Below are 20,238 nucleotides of genomic sequence, written 5' to 3' on the forward strand. Positions count from 1 at the left end.
CAGCTGCTCAGGGCAGGGTGGTATGAGGGAAAGGTATCCAGCTCCCATAATAAAGCAACTTAACTTCCAAAACAGGCTTTGCACAATGTATTCTTTGTTCTTCAATTAAGGATATTGTTATGGAACTCCTCAAAGAAGCTATGGATGCCAGTTTAGGAGACACAAAGGGTTTCCTGATAGATGGTTATCCCCTGGAAGTCAAGCAAGCAGAGGAGTTTGAAAGCCAGGTGAGCTTTGTCATAATTAAGAATTCCATTTTCAACCCTTTCAGAGTTCACTGTTGAGCACAGAGTTGATTGCTCTATTTCCCCTGACAGGGCTCCTCTACCTTTAACATCTGCATGAGTAGTAGAATTTCATCTATTAAATTATTTCTCAACATACAGGTGCCTTAACAGAAAAAGTTTGCTTGAAGAATTTCTAATATAGTTTAATACTGCAGATCTTGTATCAGCACAAAGGTACCCAAGGTGATGTACATATAAGTAATGCATTATTGGAAAGTAGTGCATTGCTGAATAGATGTCACAAAGTAGATGATATAAATAATTTAATACCAAAACATGTGTTTGCCATTCAGTTGTGGACAAAACAGGAACCCTGAAGAAAAAAAACTGACACCTCCGCCCACATTGTCTGACAAACACAGACTTTGAGGTTATATTTTTCTCTGAGTTGCTATTTAAAAAATTTGGCTTGTATGTTATATCTGGTCCTTTTCCAAGGGCATGCCAGTCTGGTGTCCACTTGGCTCAAAAAAGTTTGATATATTCCCTGAGCTACCACTGACTTGGAATTCTGGTTAGGAAACTTTTGCTTGCCTTCCTCCAACCACAATAACATGAAAGCCAGTATCTGATACTTAGTATTTACATAGCACTTTCAGTGTTACAAATGTCTTGCATATATTATCTTGCTGTATTGCTGGTCAGTATTATCATTAGATAATAAAAGCCCTACCATGGTGGCATATCTGAGGATTTTCATTGGTTGGGCCATGCAGGATTGGCTTGCACTCTGTCTCTGGCATGCCGCTGGCTGATTCTGCTCTCTCCCACCCACTGTCAACCCCATCAGGCGAGAACCCCACCAGACGGCCACTGACCTCAGAGAGAAAGTTCTCTGCTGACAGGTTCTCCTGGGACTGTTGTAGAAAGTCCAGGACAATCTGTCTCCCTCCCCCAAATAACATTGCTGCAAAGCAAACAGTAAACTGCAAGAAACATGTTCATGAGACAAACAGCAGTTTGTCTTCTCTTCAACTGACACAAAAGGAATGTTCATTCACAGTGGGGAGGGGCTAGTTCAACAGCAGCAGATAAACAGACTGACGCCATACAATATATCATGCCCCTTTTTCACCTGCAAATACCCTTCACTCTTTTTATTCAAATTAGGCTACAATGGGCTCATATGATAGAATGGACTCTATTCTGTCCAATGGGTACATAGGACACAATGGACTCCATTCTATCTTACCAGCCCATAGGACAGAATGGACTCCATTGTATCCTATTGACCCATAGGATGGAATAGACTCCATTCTGTCCTATGGGCTCATAGGATACAATGCAGTCCATTTTGTCCTGTGGGCTGATAGCATTGAATGGAGTTCATTCTGTCCTATGGGCCCATAAGGTACAATGGAGTCCACTCTGTCCTATGAGATGGAATGGACTCCCATTTGCTTTCCTGCTGCCTGCAAGTGGAAGGGAGTGAATGCAATGGCTCCCTGCCTCTTACAAAGAATGAAAAGAAAGGGGTGGGATTCAACCCAATTATAATCAGCATGATAGAGGGTTAAGCTACCTATAACACAATTCACAAAAACGTAGAACGTTTATTATAAAGTTTACACAAAAATGAATATAAAACATTACATCTGAATAGCCGACTGCATAAAATTTGCAAACAACTATGTGTGCATTTCACATATACATTTAATGGCTTTCCAATAACCACAATACTTATATGTGTTTTGGCCCTTAAGGGCCTTCCCAAGTGGTCAATATATAAAATGATACAAAGACACAAACACCCAGGAATAAAAATGATAAAAGGCCAGGTGTTGCTTCTAGAAATATCAAAGAAGGGCAGAAAAGAAAGGGAACAAATAAAATTATTTTATGTATTAAGTTTACAATTTTTTAAAAAAAACCTTTTCTTTTGAAATTATTTTAAGCTGTTGTTACCTTATATGATGTGTGATTACTTAAAATTATATAAAATAAGCCATAGCTGGATTATCCTTGCCTTTTACAGCCACCAGCGGAATGGGTTCACTTGTCAGTTGCTTGCTTTAAGAGGCAGGAAGCTATTTGAAGTCTCCCTTTTGCTCCCCTCCCACCTGCAAGTGGAAGGGGATGAAAGGGAGGCTTCTAATCAGGGGTTGTTTTGTAGAAAAATAGGTGGCAGAGTTCATTAGCATAACTCATTAGCATATCCCCCAGCCAAAGGCTATCCAATGCAAGAAAGGAGAGCCCCAGGTGAGTGAGACCTGCTTGGGCTGGCTAGAGATCCGTGTGTGCGTCAAAAGGCCATCAAGCCACCCGCCACCAAAATCACATAAGAAGTGGAGAAAGGGTGGCACGGGCTTCTCCAGGGGTTAATGAGGGCATGGCAAAACTCCAGGTGGCTGGCTGGCTGCACGCTCTCCTAATTGTTATGCAGCTGCACCTACTATTCAATGGACAAGGTAGGTGGGGAGGAAGAGGGGGAACCCTCAGAAAGATTCAGGAATTGCGCTCATGTGAGCTCCTGCTGAATCTGAGGCCTGCATCTATTGGCTGCCTACCTTCCTGCCTGCCTGTCTCCCTGTCTTCCTTCCTTTCATTTTCCTTTCTTTCACTCCTTTTCCCTCAACTTTTCCATTGGCATCTATTGGCTGCCTACCTTCCTGCCTGCCTGTCTTCCTATCATTTTTCTGTCTCCCTGTCTTCCTTCTAGGCTTCCCAACCCTCCCGCCCTGGCAGGGGACCCCAGGATTTCCACCCTCTTCCCCCGCTCCCCAAAAAAATGGAAGCGGGGGGAGAGGGGGGAAACGGCGCTGAGCCGCCCGATGCTGGAGCCGGCGAGGCCGCCGCGCCGCTGCCACCCCCTCCCCGCCCACCGCAGTTGCTCCTCCGAGATGGGCCCAGACTGAGCCCATCTCGGAGGAGCAGCCAAGAGGCGGCAGCAGCACAGGGGAGGGCGAGGCAGGCCAGGAGCATGGCAAGCCGCGAATCCGGGCCCTTCTAGGACCCGGACTTGCGGCTTGCCACGCTCCCAGCCCGCCTCCACCCCCCCCCCCCCTCCGCTTCCAACCCAGAGGCGGAGCGGGCGAGGCCGCCGCGCCGCTGCCGCCTCTTCTCTGCTCACCATGGCTGCTCCTCTGAGATGGGCTCAGGCTGAGCCCATCTCGGAGGAGCAGCCACGGCGAGCGGAGAAGAGGAGGCAGCTGCGGGGCGACTCGCCATGCTCCCTGGCGCCGTTTCCCCCCTCCCCCTAGCTCCACCCCAGTGTCTCCTGGCTCCACCCCCAAAGTCTCCTGGCTCCACCCCCAAAGTCCCCAGATATTTCTGGGGTTGGGCTTGGCAACCCTACTTCCTTCCTTTCATTTTCCTTTCTTTCACTCCTTTTCCCCCAACTTTTCCATTGACATCTATTAGCTGCCTACCTTCCTGCCTGCCTGTCTCCCTGTCTTCCTATCATTTTTCTGTCTCCCTGTCTTCCTTCCTTTCATTTCCCTTTCTTTCACTCCTTTTCCCCCAACTTCTCCATAACCTTCCTTCCTTCCTTCCTTCCTTCCTTCCTTCCTTCCTTCCTTCCTTCCTTCCTTCCTTCCTTCCTTCCTTCCTTCCTCTTATTCTTTCTGTCTGTCTTTTTCTTTCATTCTCTCTTCCTTCTCATTTTTCTTTCTCACTCCTTTCTCCTTTTTTTACCTCTCCCTTCTGTTCTTTCTCTCATTCTTTCTCCGTATCTCTTTTTGTCTTTTTATTTCCTTCTATCTTCCTTCCTTTCATTTTTCTTTCTCACACTCCTTTCTCCTCATCTTTTTCCTACCATCCTTTCTCTCATTCTTTCTCTGTCTCTTTATTTTTATTTCATTGTGTTTGTCTATCTTCCTTCCTTTCTGCTGCCTACACATTCGTCAAACACACACCAATATTTTTCTAGGGTCCGTTGTATTTCTTCCTACAATGGGCTTTACTGCTAATCATCTTCATATTGTGCGTGGTTGGGGGGAAGCTAAAACAGAGATAAACGTTTGTGTAAGACTACCCAGTTAGTTTGTGGCAGAAGGGAGATTTGAACTAGGGATCATTCTGTTTGTGACTGATTTTATTAACTGAGTTGCTTCACCATTTTGAACAACCAGTTGTCTATGTTTACCACCAAGTAATAAATCTTACAGCCCCTTACTATTCATTTTCAATGTATCTACTGAACGTAAGAAATCTGAGATGTATAATGTAACCACTATTGAATACAATTCTCAGAAACTTCCATAAAATTCAACTTAAAAATAAAGAAATGAATTCACCAGTGAAAGTCAGAAAATCCTGGAAGCCAAGTGACTTTACTCCCACAGGCTAAACTGTGTCCAGAAAACATGCTTTACAGGCAAATTTTTTGGACAAAATCCAATTGCATTGTTTATTGTGCTGCTTGAGGGTCAATTTTAATGTATTTTCCAAGTTGTATCCACTGAATACATGTAAAAAATAAAAATAATGTACAACAGCTTCCAGTGGGCAACCTATAAGAGCTTATGATGAAATATTATAAATGTTCCATTTGAAAACAATATAAACAGCAGGCCAATGTGCAGTTTAGGTACAAATCAAAGTGCTGGGTTCTTAGTTACACAAACCCTGAACTCAGGGCTTTCTGGCTGGCTTGGTTTCAGAGGCCTAATATGCAAATGAGTTCCTGCTAGGCTTTTTCTACAAAAAAACCTGTGTGAAACAATGGTGATGTCACAGGTGTGCCCTAATATGCAAATGAGCCTCTGCTGGGCTTTTTCTACTAAAAAAGCCCTGCCTGAACTGACCTGTTAAATTTGCATGACACTGTGGATTAACTTTATATTATAATACACCGAAGTCAAGACAGACAGCAAGATAAAGTTCTACAAACCAATACTATCTCTACATAGGCATGGTGACACTTAGTAGAATTTAATTTTAATTTAAAATTAATAACAAACAATATTGGCAATCAGACTACTTTTATTTATGTTTCTTACTGTTTCCTGTTGGTTTGTCAGAGTGCCTACAATTGTGAGGAAATTCAGTGACAGGGATATCAGAAGGTTTTTCTAGACAGTGTTACATATTCTGGTGCCATGGGTATATCTTTTTACAAAAGACCATACTCTTATACTTTAGTATAAAATTAGATGATAGCGGAGGCATAAGAATGCTGCCCGAACAATGTCAAGTGTCTCCCCTTCCTTTTTACATTTGGTGAAAATCATTGTTTGGTGCCCTGCAAGTCTGTAATTTTTTCTGACCCTGCCAGCAGCAGCCTGTGAGGAAACTCGCATTGCGATTTCATTGCACCTTGCAGCAAGCTTCACTATATATTATAAGGAAGAGTAAAACTACCAGTGACACCAGAACCTAGTTCTGCAGGCAGTTAAATTAGTTCAACACAGTATGTTACCAGTTCGTGCAAATTATCATTAACTTATTCACCATTTTGTCTGTAACCATGCACTGTGAAAGTTGGGAAATCTTTCCAATCCAGTGGTGGACACAATAACATTAAAGTTTTTAAAAATGTAAAATATTCTTGAATATATATTATATATATTACAATGAAGATGTTTTTACCAATCAATACATTACCCATTGCACAAATAATTTATATATTCACCATGAACAGAAAATCCAAGAAGGCAAGTGGGTACTTTAATTAAATTTGCTCTTAGAATGTGTACCGAAATGAATATGCTTGAGTATACTACTGCACAGTCCAAACCCATATTCTGGAATGAATCAATTAGACTATATTTCACTAATTTCCCTCTTTCCATTATGATGCAACTAAATTTTAAAACATTGAAAAGATTTAACAAGTTTTCCACTCACACAATTACAGGCCATTCAGGGGATTACAGTGGGGTGTAGATCAAAGCAATGAAGTAATAGCAGAATAACGATGCAGCGCTCAACGTGTCAAAGACTAATTTTTGATACATGGGTGCCTCCTTGTGCATGCAATGAATTAAATTACTATTTTCTTCTGTGTAATGCTATATTCTGTTTAATGAGCAGTTTCCTTAATGCTGATTCAGAAGCCTAATGTTTGTAGGGAAAAGAGTCATTCTTGCATCTGTAGTGTCAAGAAAAATAGTGTGAATTAGTAGTGGTTATATCTGACATCAGTAGGTCTAATTCAGAGCCAATTTTCACATTTGTCCTGTAACAAATCTGTTAGTAAGTCACACCCATATGACTACTTCATACAATTACCATAAACCAAATTTAGAATTAGATTTATTTTATTTAGATGTTTCCTATTCTGCTTCTCTCTCCCAAAGGGGCGCAAAGTGATTTACAAAATAGAATTAAAATGAACAACGGGGTGGGGGGGGGGGACACATGCCAACTTCATCCTGGGCTTGTCATGGATTAGGGTTGCCAGGTCTGAGTCAAGAAATATCTGGGGACTTTGGGGGTGGAGCAAGGAGACTTTGGGGGTGGAGCCAGGAGACACTGGGGGTGGAGCCAGGAGCAAGGTTCTGACAAGCATTTAAAGGCACCACACACCTTTTAAATGCCTTCCCTCCACTGGAAATAGTGAAGGATAGGGGCACCTTCTTTTGGAGCTGATAGAATTGGACCCCCTGGTTCAATCTTTTTGAAACTTGGAGGGTGTTTTGAGGAGTGGCACAGGATGCTATGCTGAAAATGTGGTGCCTCTATCCCCAAAAACAGCCCCTCAGCCCCAGATATCTGTGGATCAATTCTCCATTATAGCCTATGGGAATCATTCTCCACAGGGAATAATGGAGTGCCCAGCAGACATTCCCCCCTTCACTCTCTGATGATCCTGAAGTGGGGGGGGAGGGCCTCCAAACCAGGGAATCCCCGGGGGAGTCAACAATAGAAAAAGGCAGATGGCTGAAATTACTGGAAAATTGGTGTTCTAAAATTCCTTATCATAAAGTTTACAAAATGCATAAAAATTGAAACATTCACTAAGTACAACGTGTCAGGGTTTGTTTGCTGCAACTCCACCCACGTGCTATTTCTAAAATGTGGACTGGTTCCAGATACAGATTTTGTGCAGATTGCAGTGGGATTTAGAGAGATATACAGTATATAGTCTCTATCCGCTTTATTGCGGCTTTTACACGAGCCTTGGTTGTTATATAAGATTACTGTACATGTGTATGTATACACTTTGTGAATGTTTAAATTTTTATGCATTTAGTACACTTTATGATAAGGATGCCTTGTGGGAGTGCGGGAGAGGGGTTGTTAGTCTATGGGGATGGGCGTGGGGAAGGGTGCCAGCCAAAATGTAGATGGTTGCTGCCCTCAACCAAAAGTCTGCCAGAACATCTCTGCCTTACAGGCCCTGCAGAACTGCATAAGGGCTCTTCTTATATTCTTAAACTCCACTCTTCATAGGGTTGCTAGAACCCGGGTCTGATGTAGCCTTTTTCAAGAGGGGGCGGACCATAGCCTGGTGTTGGAAAAAGGGGTGTTGGAAAAAGGCCCTCCAAGAGGGATCTATTTATGATGTACTGTATAGGACATCTTAGCTCCCTCTGGCAAGCTTTAATTAGCCAGGAGGGACATAGGTCCAGATCACAAGTTGTTAGATGTACAGTAGAGAGGATTCTATCAACTTCCTCCAAGCTGAGTGTGTTGAAGCGATCCAGGGTCAAACCGGAAAACAGGCACATAGCCTCAAGTTCACATACTGTATCTAATGTGGCGGGGAAGTCGTGGCGGAGCGACATGACCTGGTCTGCAAAAAATTTCGCAAAAGCCTCACAGCCTATCTCTAATTCCTTAACATTTGGCCTGCCTTGTGATAGTGTTGTGAGATTCTGAATTGTCCTAAACAATTGTGCCAGGTGCAAATTTGCAGACGCAATCTTAGCCACAAAGTATATTTTCTTTGTGGCTTTGACTGCCATCTCATCTCATAAACTCTCTATAAGATGTTCTAGTTGCTTCGTCCCAAGTACGCCGCCATTGCCTCTTTAGCCGTCTGAGACCTCGTTTCTGCTGGCGCAATTCTGGGGTATACCATGGGGCCAGCTTAATGCGAGGTCGCAGAGGGCATCGAGGTACGATCTCGTCGATGGCTCTGGAGAGCCAGCCATGCCAGGCATCAACCAGGTCATCAAGAGAATCGCCAGGGGGCCAGGGATCCCGTAGAGCCATTTGGAACCGTTCCGGGTCCATCTGACTCCGCGGATGAACCATAATAAGCTCACTGCCTAAATGGGTTTGGAGTGGAGCATCCACACAAGCCCTGAGGGCAAGGTGGTCCGACCATGGCACCGTTTCTGCAGTTATATTGTCCACCATAACCCCGGCTGCAAAGATCAAGTCTAACATGTGCCCCGCCTGGTGGGTGGGGGATGTAACAAACTGAGAGAGTCCTAGTGTCGCCATGGATGACACAAGGTCCATCGCCTGACTAGAGGCTGAGTCATCAGCATGGACATTGAAGTCTCCCAGGATCACCAGCCTTGGGTACTCCAATGCCCAGCCTGTTGCAGCCTCGATCAGTGATGGTAAGGCACTGGCTGGTGCGTTAGGCGGTCGGTACACCAGCCAAATTGCCAACCCCTCTCCAACCTCCCACGCCAGACCGGCACATTCAATACCCTCGATCTCTGGGGCTGGGAGAGCCCTAAAGGAGTAAGCCTCTCGTATGAATAGGGCCACTCCTCCCCCCACCCGCTAGTCCGTGATTGGTGAAAGACTGAGTAACCCGGGGAAGCTGTTTGTGAGAGAGCCACAGTGTCTCCCTCCCAAACCCAGGTCTCAGTCACGCAAGCCAGGTCCATGTCCTTCTCGAGTAAAAACTCTTGACAGACAGAGGTCTTATTGTTAATGAACCTGGCATTGCATAACACCAATGACGGAGGCGAGCCATCCAACCTGGCCCCTCTACCTGTCACCCTCGGGATGGGACACAGACTGGAAGGTGGTCGAGCACTATCTGGTCTCGGTCTCCTTCCCTTGTATTGTTTCTGTTCCCACCGTCATACCTCCTTCTCCCCAGGAGCACTGGAATCCCTAGGCCAGTCATCTCCCGCTGGTGGCTACTTCTGTCATAGCTACTACCAATGCACAACTCACACACCACACTTGGTTAACTCCCGAAGCCACTTCGTCCTGCCAGCTGCAAATTCTCAAGTCAATCAACCCAGTTAAAGCCCTACCCACAATCTCTCTTTTTTAAATCAATTGGCTAAAATACTTAATTTAATTCTAATGGCTAATTATTTAAATATAAATCCCACCCTGAAAATAATTCACGCTTAATTCATTTGCCAAAAATATATATTATTCTGAAACCAATCAATCCAACTAATCTCTATAAGTTAATTAACAAACCCCTAAGCAACTTAGTTTATAAACTGGCAGTGGTTGGAGGTAGTTGTTATCACAGAGTAAAGTGCTGTTGTGCTTCTGTAACGTAGATATAGATAACGTAGATGTACAGTTCTCAAATTGCAATTTGTATAAAAAGCAGGATCCCCAATTTCTCTGGTGTAATAGTGGGATAAAATGCATTCTCTACGGTGTAATTGTGGAGTAAAGTGCAGAGTTAAATGCAGCAGTCATACAGCAGGATGTAGAACGGGATGTAAGGTGACACATATAGAGCGAACGAGCGAGCCTGAGTCCGATATTCTCTCCGTGTAACCTGGCAGGCCCGGGGGGGGGTTGGAGGCTCCCCTCGTGCTCCCCCGCCAAACAGTAAGGCTCCACAACTCTATTTGTAAGATCGTCCGGCTCTTCGTAGACCTCCGCTCCACCCGTGCGCTCATCAGTGCCAGGGTGATTGCTTCAAGGTCCTTCTCCTTGCCCGAGCCCAAAATAGAAGCAGCCCAGCCGCCACCACCAATCTCCCCTGTCAGCGCTCTGCTCCCTGTGCCCGACAGCCTCAGCGACCCAGCGCCCACTCCCCGTACAGGTCCCTCTGACTCCACTCGGCTCCGTCCGGCTCCACTCGTCGCCCAGCCCCGGTTGGCCACACCCACACTCCAGACCGCCATCTTAGCAACTCTCCACATCCCCTCCAGGCCCCACTCGCCGAAAACAGTAGGATGAAGATAAAACTTAGCTGACACTCTGCAGGACCCTCCGATGTTAGGCTGTCCCTCTTCCAGTTTACAATTTTGCAATTCTTTTCTGTTTGAAGCAGCTAAACAGTCAGGTAGAATCAGAGTTTCAGGAGCTCTAGCACCCGAGCTCCTGCCTCGTCGCATTGCAAGCCGTGGCAGGTTGGCTTAGGCTGAGTGGGTTGAAGTTAAATCCAGCGAAGACAGAGGTTCTTTGCCTGGACAGTGGCGGTCTGGGAGGGGAAATTCCCCTATTGGCTTTTGATGGTGCGCCAATGGAAGCAGTGCACAGGGTCAAGAGCTTGGGGGTGCTACTGGAGTCTTCTCTGGCAATGGAAGCCCAGATAGCAGCCACTGGTAAATCCACCTTTTTTCATCTTAGGCGGGCGAGGCAGTTGGCTCCCTGCCTGGAGCGTGACTACCTGGTAACAGTGATACATGCAACGGTCACCTCAAGGTTAGACTACTGTAATGCCCTCTTCATGGGGCTGCCCCTGTGCTGAACTCAGAAACTGCAGCTAGTGCAGAACGTGGAAGTCAGGCTGTTAATGGGAACATATATGGCCTGTGCTGCGGGAACTGCATTGGCTGCCAATTGTGTACCGAGTTTGTTACAAGGTGCTGGTTATTACCTTTAAAGTCCTATATGGCCGAGGACCTGCCTACCTTAGAGACCGTCTCTCCCCCCCAGAGAGTACTGAGATCTAGCTCACAAAATCTGCTGAAAATCCCTGGGCCAAAGGAGGCCAAACTAAAAGCGACAAGGGAGCGGGCCTTCTCGGTAACAGCACCCCAATGGTGGAACCAGCTACCAGAGGAGGTACGGGCCCTACGGAGCCTTAATCAGTTCCGTCAGGCTTGTAAAACCGTCCTCTTTCAGCTGGCCTTTTAATGTGGAACCATTTCACCATCACCATAAAAACTATGTTTATATGCATATCTAGACTGTAGCACCATTTTATGTTATATTGTAATTTTAAACTATTAATCTAGATGTTGTTTATATGTAATTGTATTTTACTTGCTAATTGCTTTGAATTTTATTGTTGTGTCATGGTACAATGTACTATGTCATGTAAGCCGCCCTGAGCCTGCTTTGGCAGGGAGGGCGGGATATAAATTAAAATTTATTATTATTATTATATTATTGCCAGTTTCCTTTGGGTGTAAGGGAAACCAGGTTGAGTCGCTGTTCAATAATGTCCAAAAAGGTCACAAAATTATCCAAAATCACTGTAAATGTATTACAATCATAAAGTATTTACAAAATCTCATTTTTGACATCAAACAGAACAAAAGAACAAGAATTGGATAAGCTGTCCATAAAGTAAATGTCCTTAAAGGGCCAGCCAAGCAGCCATTCCATTCTTTCTCAATGTAGAAATGACAAAGGTGGATTTTGGCATGTACAGTTTAGTGAACCTCAGTCACTGGATTCTCAGACGTGCATTGAAATCTTCTATATTTCACAGATATGAATGGGCTTTTCTAGAAATCTTAAGCCTCGTTTTCACTGGAAAAGGCTTTTTTTGAGCTTTACAAATGTCTATTGCACACTTTCCAGATCCGTAACTACTACATTCTTATCATTCCCAATGGGCTATATAGAGTACATAAAATTAACAAGAATAAATTACAAATTAAAATTAAATTAAAAATTAGCGCGAGTATCAGAAATCGGAGGGGGGGGGAGGATATGTCTTCTGGGCACTCCATTATACCCTATGGAGACTGATTCCCAGAGAATATAATGAAGAATTGACCCGTGAATATCTGGGGTTCTAGGGGGCTGTTTTTGAGGTATTGGCACCAAATTTTCAGCATAGCATCCAGTCGTCAAAGCAACTCCCAGTTTTCAAAAAGATTGGACTAGGAGGTCCAATTCTACAAGCCCCAAAACAAGATGCCTCTATCTTTCATTATTTCCAAATGGAAGAAAGGCATTTAAAATGCAAGCGGTCCCTTTAAATGTGATGACCAAGTGATGCTGGCTGAGGACAACTCCCATTTCATGCATGAATTCAGTGTCTTGGAGTCTCTTGGGGACTGACCACTGACTTTTTCCTAGTTCAGAGTGAACACCTGAACAGGGATAACAAGTCCTGGGGAAGGTTTCTTGAGTAAGAAACACCTAAACCTTCCATTACTTTTTTTTATATCACTGAGTCAGGTTTTTCTGGGTGAACCATACCAAACCACAGGAAAAAGGGCAACTGAAATAATGAGAATATGTTCTGAACACCCATGTCATTACACAGGGTGCTATATTTATTTATTCTAACATGGTCATCCTTTATGTGGGTGTGTGCTACACACTACTTCTTATCAATCACATTATAGAAGTCATTGACATATTATAGACTAAGAAACAATAAGCACAGGATCATGCTCTGTTCTTTTCAGAGGGAAGCACTCAAAAGTGGGGGGAAACCCTGGAAAAGGCACTTGATTTGTTTTTCTTGTATTTGTTCAGATTGCAGAGCCATCCCTGGTAATCTGCATGGACTGTTCCTCTAAGACAATGAGCAGTCGTCTTCTGGAGCAAAGTCAAAGCAACCAGTGCCCCATGGACAATGCTGAAGTCATCATGCAGCGTATTCAAAGTTACTACCAGACATCTGAGCCTGTGATTGCATATTATGAAAATAAAATTCCTGTGTTTAAGGTAAATTGTGTTGCTGTGTTGGACCACTGTTATTTCACCCTATTCATGTAAAGGTAAACCAACTGTCTATGAATACTCTGAGATGGTATATTTGTGTCATAACATTCACTATATCAAAATGCAGACAAGAGTTCCTGCTTAGAAATGTTCACATATATCTTCTTCTGTACCTATACTGTCTCTACAGAATTTTTAGCCACAGTTCTGTATTGTTAAACAAAAAACCATTAGGTACCAATAATGATCAGCAGCTTTGAATGGTATTGTAGAAAGCCATTTGCTTACAACTTTGGCATACACAATAACTTTTGATTCTGAACACCAAGTTCTTGTTACAGGCTTGCATTTCTGAGGTCTCAGATGTGTTACAGCCCTACAGAAACCCAGTTATAATAGGACTGAGTGTAGCAGCGCCATGCATTTTTGTAGGTGTTATAACAAAATTGCTCCATGTTCATTTTATGGCTACTAATAGTGTTAAAAATGCTCAAAGATAAAGCTGCAAGAGACTTATTTGCAATGTTTAAGGCATAATTGACACCAGCTAAGAATAATCAAGCAGCAGCCTTGTGTTTCCAGTGACTGTATTTGATGTCCTGACAAATTGTACTATGGGACATAAACACAGCTTATTACTTTGGTCCTATGCTTCCCCTCAATCTTCCCACCTCCTCATTACTCTCTCTCACAGACCTTGATTGAAGACTTCCTGATTTGATCGAAGTCCAACTTGTCAGCATCCAGTGCAGGGACTGCAGTAAATTGGAGCTCATGTACTCCACAGAAACCTGGATTGTAAACTAGGCATTTACCTATTTTGCATCTGTGGTAAATAAACTGAAAGTTTACTGTGAGTAAATAAACTAGTTTACTGAGAATCTGCATTTAGACACAACAGCAAATTGGGCCTTGATGAAACCGAATGCTTTAAATCAAGCTTGGTACACGAGAGTGGGAAAAAAGGAGACCGCATAAGCATTTGTGCTGCGACATCTGAATTTGTACAGATGTTCCCCAGGATTTAACTTTCTGTTGAAACTCCATTTGAAACAGCAGATAGACTATTTCACCTCAGACTATCAGTGTGGTTGAGAATCCAAGCTTCAGAATGGTTCTTTCTGTTTTTAACAGACAGACCAAAATATTCCAGCAACTAAGGGCTGCTTCCCATTATTTTGCTTTTCTTAAGCAGAAAGTGTGTAACTGACTCAAGGAGGTTTGCTGGGTGACCTTGGGCAAGTTGCATGTACTCAGACTAACTTACCTCACAGGGCTATTGTGAGGATAAAATGAGGGAGAAAACAATGTAAGTTCCCACTATTTAGAAAGATGGGGTATAAAATAGTAAACAAAAATGCAATGAAAAGTAGCATGAAGCCCTTGGGCAAAGAGTCCCATGTACAAAATATTTCTGCATAAACATGTGAAGGTTGCCAACTGTTGTCTGTATCTCATTGCACAGACACAGAGCACCAGTATAAAGAGCTCCCTAATCCTCAGGAGCAGCACTGGGGGAGTAGCATGGAGGGGGGAGGCTGCATGGAAAGGTGGCCAGAAAATCCCACTGTGCATGTGGTTTCTCCTTGTCTCTTCGCCCATGAGTGCAGCATGATATATGTAATTAACTAAATGCAGTTTTTATGCTTTCTTAAAAGTGCTGTTTAGATAAATATATGTGAACAGCACAGACACTTTAATTCAGGATGCACAAACTGACTTATAGTTTAACTGGACAAGTGGAATGGCAGAATTGGAAACGAAAGGGGTCTACAACTGTTTTATTATTGAAAATCTTAAAATTATAGAATTTACACTTTCAAGGATAAATTCTCAATTTAGCATGTTTTAAAAGGACTTCCCCCCCCTCCAAATTTGGCCAAATACTTAATACATTCAGTTGACTTTATTCCATTTAATTAAGGCACTAACCAGTGGAAGAATACATAAAGAATGCCTGTTTTGCAGACTATTCAGTCAAAAATAAACACCAGAAAAATTCATTTGAGTGAATGTATAAATATTAAACTCAAAGACTGGAAGAGTTAAATAAAAGCTATGGTACAATGTGTTGAAATCCTTAGGTCACATAATCACAACACTTCAAACAAACTAGGCAACTAGGATTGATTTTTATTATTTTACCATTACTAAAGAGGGTTTGTGTACAAGTGACTCAGAAAACAAAAAACATGAAAATCAAATCCTCATATTGCAAGACCTTTCCAGTACATCAAAGTTCCAGTATTTCATACTTCACAGTATTCAGCAGGAAAAAGTGAAATGATTTCTGATCAATATATCCTTACAAGCAGACATGAGACAAAATGACCCCCTTTTTATCTTGATGTTTACAGAATCACAACTTATACTTGTTTTATCAAAGCAGAGACAAGGAAAAATCTAGGGGAAAAAATCTCACAGGATTTAGAAAGGAATGTATTGGAAGAACTTCACCAATCAGCAGCTCTTAACCCTCCCAAGGGAAAAACCCAACTATGCTATTTTGGCATAGGGGCCAAACTGACCCCACATTACAGCAAAAAGCAATGGAAATATGATAGCTCTCTCTGTCATGGCATTAGCTAGTAAGAAAAAAATCAGGACAAGAATATCTTCCTTCAGAAATAGGGCTGCTAAGTTCTTGATGGGGGCAGGAGATCCCCCGGTTTGGCAGGCCCAAACCTTCTGGCAGGGAGGCTACTGGGGAGATCCCCGCTCCTGAAGAGTCCCACCACCACGTGGTGCATGCAGCGCAATGATGCCACCCAGAAGTGACCAATCGCAATGGGCACATCACACAGGGACGCTCTAGGAAAACATGGAGAACTCTTAAGGTTTTGTGCAGGGATGCTCTAGCAATTTTGGGCAATATTATGGTACCATACCAAACTCTATGGTACCAATACTGAAACTTAATGTGTGGTATTTTAATTTTTTAAAATTTGATTTATATCCCACCCTCCCCGCTGAAGCAGGCTCATAGGCCCCATAGAGTCCCCCCAAAATTGCTAGAGCATCCCTGCATTGTGTACGCATGCAAAAAGTACCCATTCAAAAATGCAACCCAATTTAAAAATGCAGGGCAAAGGAGAGTAAAATTTGGAATTGGGGTCAAAAATACTCATTGAAAACATCAAAACTCCACACAAATGTACATGGGATCAAATTGGCCCTACCATTTTTAAAAGAAGACACAGTTGGGAATCTATAAAACTTGATTTTTAAGAAAACAATCATTTTTTATTGTTACAATACTGAAACTTAAATGTGATAATAGTGGAACAACAAATAAGGACAAAGGAAAGCAATTAGCTCAGAAAATAGATGACCACGGGTCATCTAGAGTTCCAGGCTTCATGGCTCCTTCAAGTCTGGAAAATGTGAGCTTCAGAGGATGCCTTCAAACATGTCCAGGGTTATCCTCTGGGGGACAGAAAAAACCCATTTCCAAAACTGCTGCACAGTTCAATCTGAGCTTTTCCATGTGGCTATGGAATGAAGAAAGCTTTGACAGAGCACAAACATACGGTTTTTACCTGCTTCTACTATATACTCAACAATTCAGGTAGCAAACTAACTGTCTCCCTTGGGGGTCGTTGCACCCCCAATTCCAAAAATGGTGTAAAACTTCAAAGCAAACAAAAAAAATTTATAGATATAAATTATAAACTTTTTTGGTTTTCACTGCTTGCTCCACCTTTCAATTAAATTGAGATAATAGGTCAGGGGTGTCAAATGTGTGGTCCGAAGGCCAGATTAGGCCCCCAGAGGGCTCCCTATCACATCTGTGAGCAACTCAGTCATCTGATTCTTTCTCTCTTGCTTCCTTCTGCATCACAGCTTCCTTTGCCAGGTTTACTCAATTGCAAAGGAGCTACAGAGCAAAGCCTCTATTTTCTTCACTGGCTGACCAGCACATGAAGCAACATGCACAGAAGCTAGCAATGTCCAGCCATTAAATGTTTTCCCCTGGGTCTTTTAGGCTAAAAACATTGACCATGAGATTTCTTTAGTGAATGTCAATAAATCAAAAGTAGGTTTGCAACTTGTAGACACACACCTGAACAGCATTGTCAAGATTGCTACAGCACAGGCATTGTCTCCAGATTTTGATGCAATAATTCAGAGCAAGTGATGTCAGTTATCAGATTGCAAGAGTGCTAATCGTTTAAGCGTATTTTAAGTTTTTAAAAAATCTCTGTCATTTATAAAGTTTATATCTCTATTACCTGGCATTATATTTTATGACACACACGACCCAGCCCAACAAGGTCTGCTTTATCTTGTATCTGACCCTCGTAACGTGAGTTCGACCACCCTGGGCTGTTGGTCTATCTCTTTAAACATGGGAATGTTTTTTCCATATTTGTTGGAGGAAATAGAAACCCCAGTAATGATTATGCATAGTGCTTTCATTTTTAAGCCAAGTCTATTGGGGCCAGCTGGACCCCATTTACCATTTTGATGAAACAAAAAAATAAAAAAACCCCACAGTGGGGTAGTGCAGTTCATTGAGAAGGCTCGATAGGAATTTGGTGCCTGTAGAAAGCTTTAAATGGGCAAACCAATTTTCCACACACCCCCCCCCCATTGCCCAGAAGGGTTAAAGTGTAAACTATCTTCACAAAGCTGGGGAGGGATCCATATAGCCGCCCTATTACGTATCTCCAGTGTCTTCAGAAAAGTGTATGGTATGCATAGCTTATACAGAGTACAGTTACTGACAACTTGCATATAAGCAGAACAGGGCACCCCTTTTAATGAGTGGTATCCTGAATGCCACCTTTTTTCCAGGCCTCAGTGCTCCTAGTAGCCAGACAGGCTAAGTTGCCAGACAGGCTGTTTCTGCCTACTCATTAGACTTATGTCAGCATTCCAGTTAGTTTTCTCACCCTGGAATTTTACAGAAGTTTCAAGTGAAAATTTTCAGAAATGAAGTTCAGTGATCAGGATGAAGTTACACAGTCTGCACTTTCCCACTTACCGTATTTTTCGCTCCATAAGACGCACCTGAGCATAAGACGCACCTAGTTTTTAGAGCTGTTTGTGTGAATTTAGAGGCATTTGTGTGAATTTTTTGCAGTATTCGCTCCTTAAGATGCACACACTTTTCCCTCCACTTTTTTGGGGGGGGAAAGTGAGTCTTATGGTGCAAAAAATATTTTTCTGCGCATCTAGAAAGCCTGCAATTTGATTTCAGCCCTTAATATGGCAACCATACATAATTTGGTGAATTTCAGAAAGACTGTATTAGATAACCAGAAAGGTTTCTCTGTTTGTTTACATTTAAATTTCTGACTTCAAATATTTCTTTTTAATAGATAAATGCAGAAGGGACACCAGAAGAAGTTTTCCTTGAAGTATGTTCCTCAGTCAATATTTTTCTGAAGCAGGAAGAAACAGCATCATCTCGTTCACTTCACACACAGTAACTGCTGTTCTCTCTCACACACACACACACAATGAATACAATGGTCCTTGGAAATCGCTGCTTGAAGCAACAGCTGCTGACTTGAAAGATATCTGGAATTAGCACATGTTGTAAACGCTGTAAAAATTTAATTTGTATGGTACAGTAACTGCCCATGTATCATATGCTATCATACAGTTGGCACTTTTCACAGGGCAAAAACAGCAGCTCAGATTTGTATGAATTGTATCTTGTTCTTTAATATCACCATACTACATAGTTAGCGCTGAATGCCTAAGTCAACCGCCTATCAGCAGAACTGACTACCACTGCTATTGTTTCTGCAAACAAATAATTCAATTTTGAGGCTCTTTAAGCTTGCTCTTTATTCATAGTGTTTGAAAAATTTGTTTTCTGCCATTTTCTTATTAGGTGGAACATGCCTGCCATTACAGCACAGTCATTAACACAAAGCAGTGAAAGTTCAGCAATTCTCAGAAAAGCAACATAAAACATGTTACATAACAAATAAATTAAATGTGAAGCAATTAATACCACACATGACACAAGATCTGTTGCTATTGCCACCAAACTGGGTACAAACGTTCTACACACTTATGATAAAAATGAGTCTTAATTTGAAATAACCATATAGGATAGAAATATTTGTTTCCTTGTTAAAAAAAAACGCAGTCCCAAATTTTGCTGTGTAAACACATACTAATTATGATCATGTCTGAGTGTTAAAAACATGCTAAATATCTAACAGCCACACTTGCTAAAAGGAGGAATGTAATTTGTATGTTGGTTATATGATTGACAAGTAAACAAAATAATTGTAAATTTCAGTTTTACATCTTAAGCAGTTTTCTCATTGCCTGATATTAAAACTGTGAAGTTGTTTCATTTAAATCACCTGCATTTAACAATCCACATTTCCATTCCTTTTGAGCAAACACATGTGTTTGCTCAAAACACATACTTGCATCAAGCCAGCCAAAATATTGAGGGCTTTGTGTATGCTGAGTATGTTCTGCATCAGCATACAAAGTATATTTGTGTTCTTCGAAAGTGATTGTTTTCCTCCTGGACCACTCACCATTACAGCTTGCATGAATGATCTTTGTCAACAGTTTCATTATCAATGACCACATGAGGAAGATTTGTATTTTCAGGTTACTTTTCTTGTAATGAACATGTAATTACAAAATAAAATGAATGAACAAATACTAAGGCTAGTTATTTTTACTGCATACATTTAATATTGCCTTAAGCACAATAAAAACACTAAGCTTGTACTTTTTTTTAGCTTGCTTGAAACTTGCACTGTAAGCATTATCATTATTTACTGAAAACACTGTCTGAATTTATGAATGCTTTTCTGCCTGTTTCTGCAAACAACACCCTGTTCTTAAACTAATGAAATGTTATGGCTATTGCAGTACTGCAAAGCAGTAACCCAGACATGTTAAAAGTGGTTTTAAAAACATGAAGAACTGTTCTAGAGTCTTTTCTCTAATTAAAGGCCTGAAGAAAGGATCCCAAGATGGCCCAGCGCTTTCTTTTTAACATTCATATCATTTAAAATATGAGATTTGGCAGATATTTTTCAGATAGCAACAAGTGTCTGCAGGCAGTTCCTATAAAAGCAAATGTCAAACATTTAGTAAGATATTCTGAGCGCACATGAGATTAAATAAGCCATCTTCTCTAATATTGAGTAGATCTGTTGCTGGGTCAGAAGAACTGTGAATACTGAATATATTGAAGGAAATATATTGGAAGTGCAATTGTCAAAATATATTCTCTATCTAGGACTATAGCATAAGGAGGGCCACTGTCTGACCGGCTGGCTACCAT

The 20,238-nt window shown here is 42.0% G+C and overlaps 1 protein-coding gene across 1 annotated transcript in view; it reads left to right on the forward strand.

The window, feature by feature from the left end:
- The window catches only part of AK5 (adenylate kinase 5), a 199,252-nt gene extending 179,671 nt beyond the window's left edge, over positions 1–19,581 (forward strand). The window contains exons 12-14 of the mRNA XM_060232045.1: positions 111–227; positions 12,777–12,968; positions 18,290–19,581. Of these exons, the coding sequence (XP_060088028.1) occupies positions 111–227; positions 12,777–12,968; positions 18,290–18,400 (420 nt within the window). The 3' untranslated portion in view covers positions 18,401–19,581. The remainder of the gene's footprint in view (positions 1–110; positions 228–12,776; positions 12,969–18,289) is intronic.
- The last annotated feature ends 657 nt before the right edge of the window (positions 19,582–20,238 follow it).

Source organism: Heteronotia binoei, chromosome 2 (assembly GCF_032191835.1).
Source record: "Heteronotia binoei isolate CCM8104 ecotype False Entrance Well chromosome 2, APGP_CSIRO_Hbin_v1, whole genome shotgun sequence".
NCBI lineage: Eukaryota > Metazoa > Chordata > Lepidosauria > Squamata > Gekkonidae > Heteronotia > Heteronotia binoei.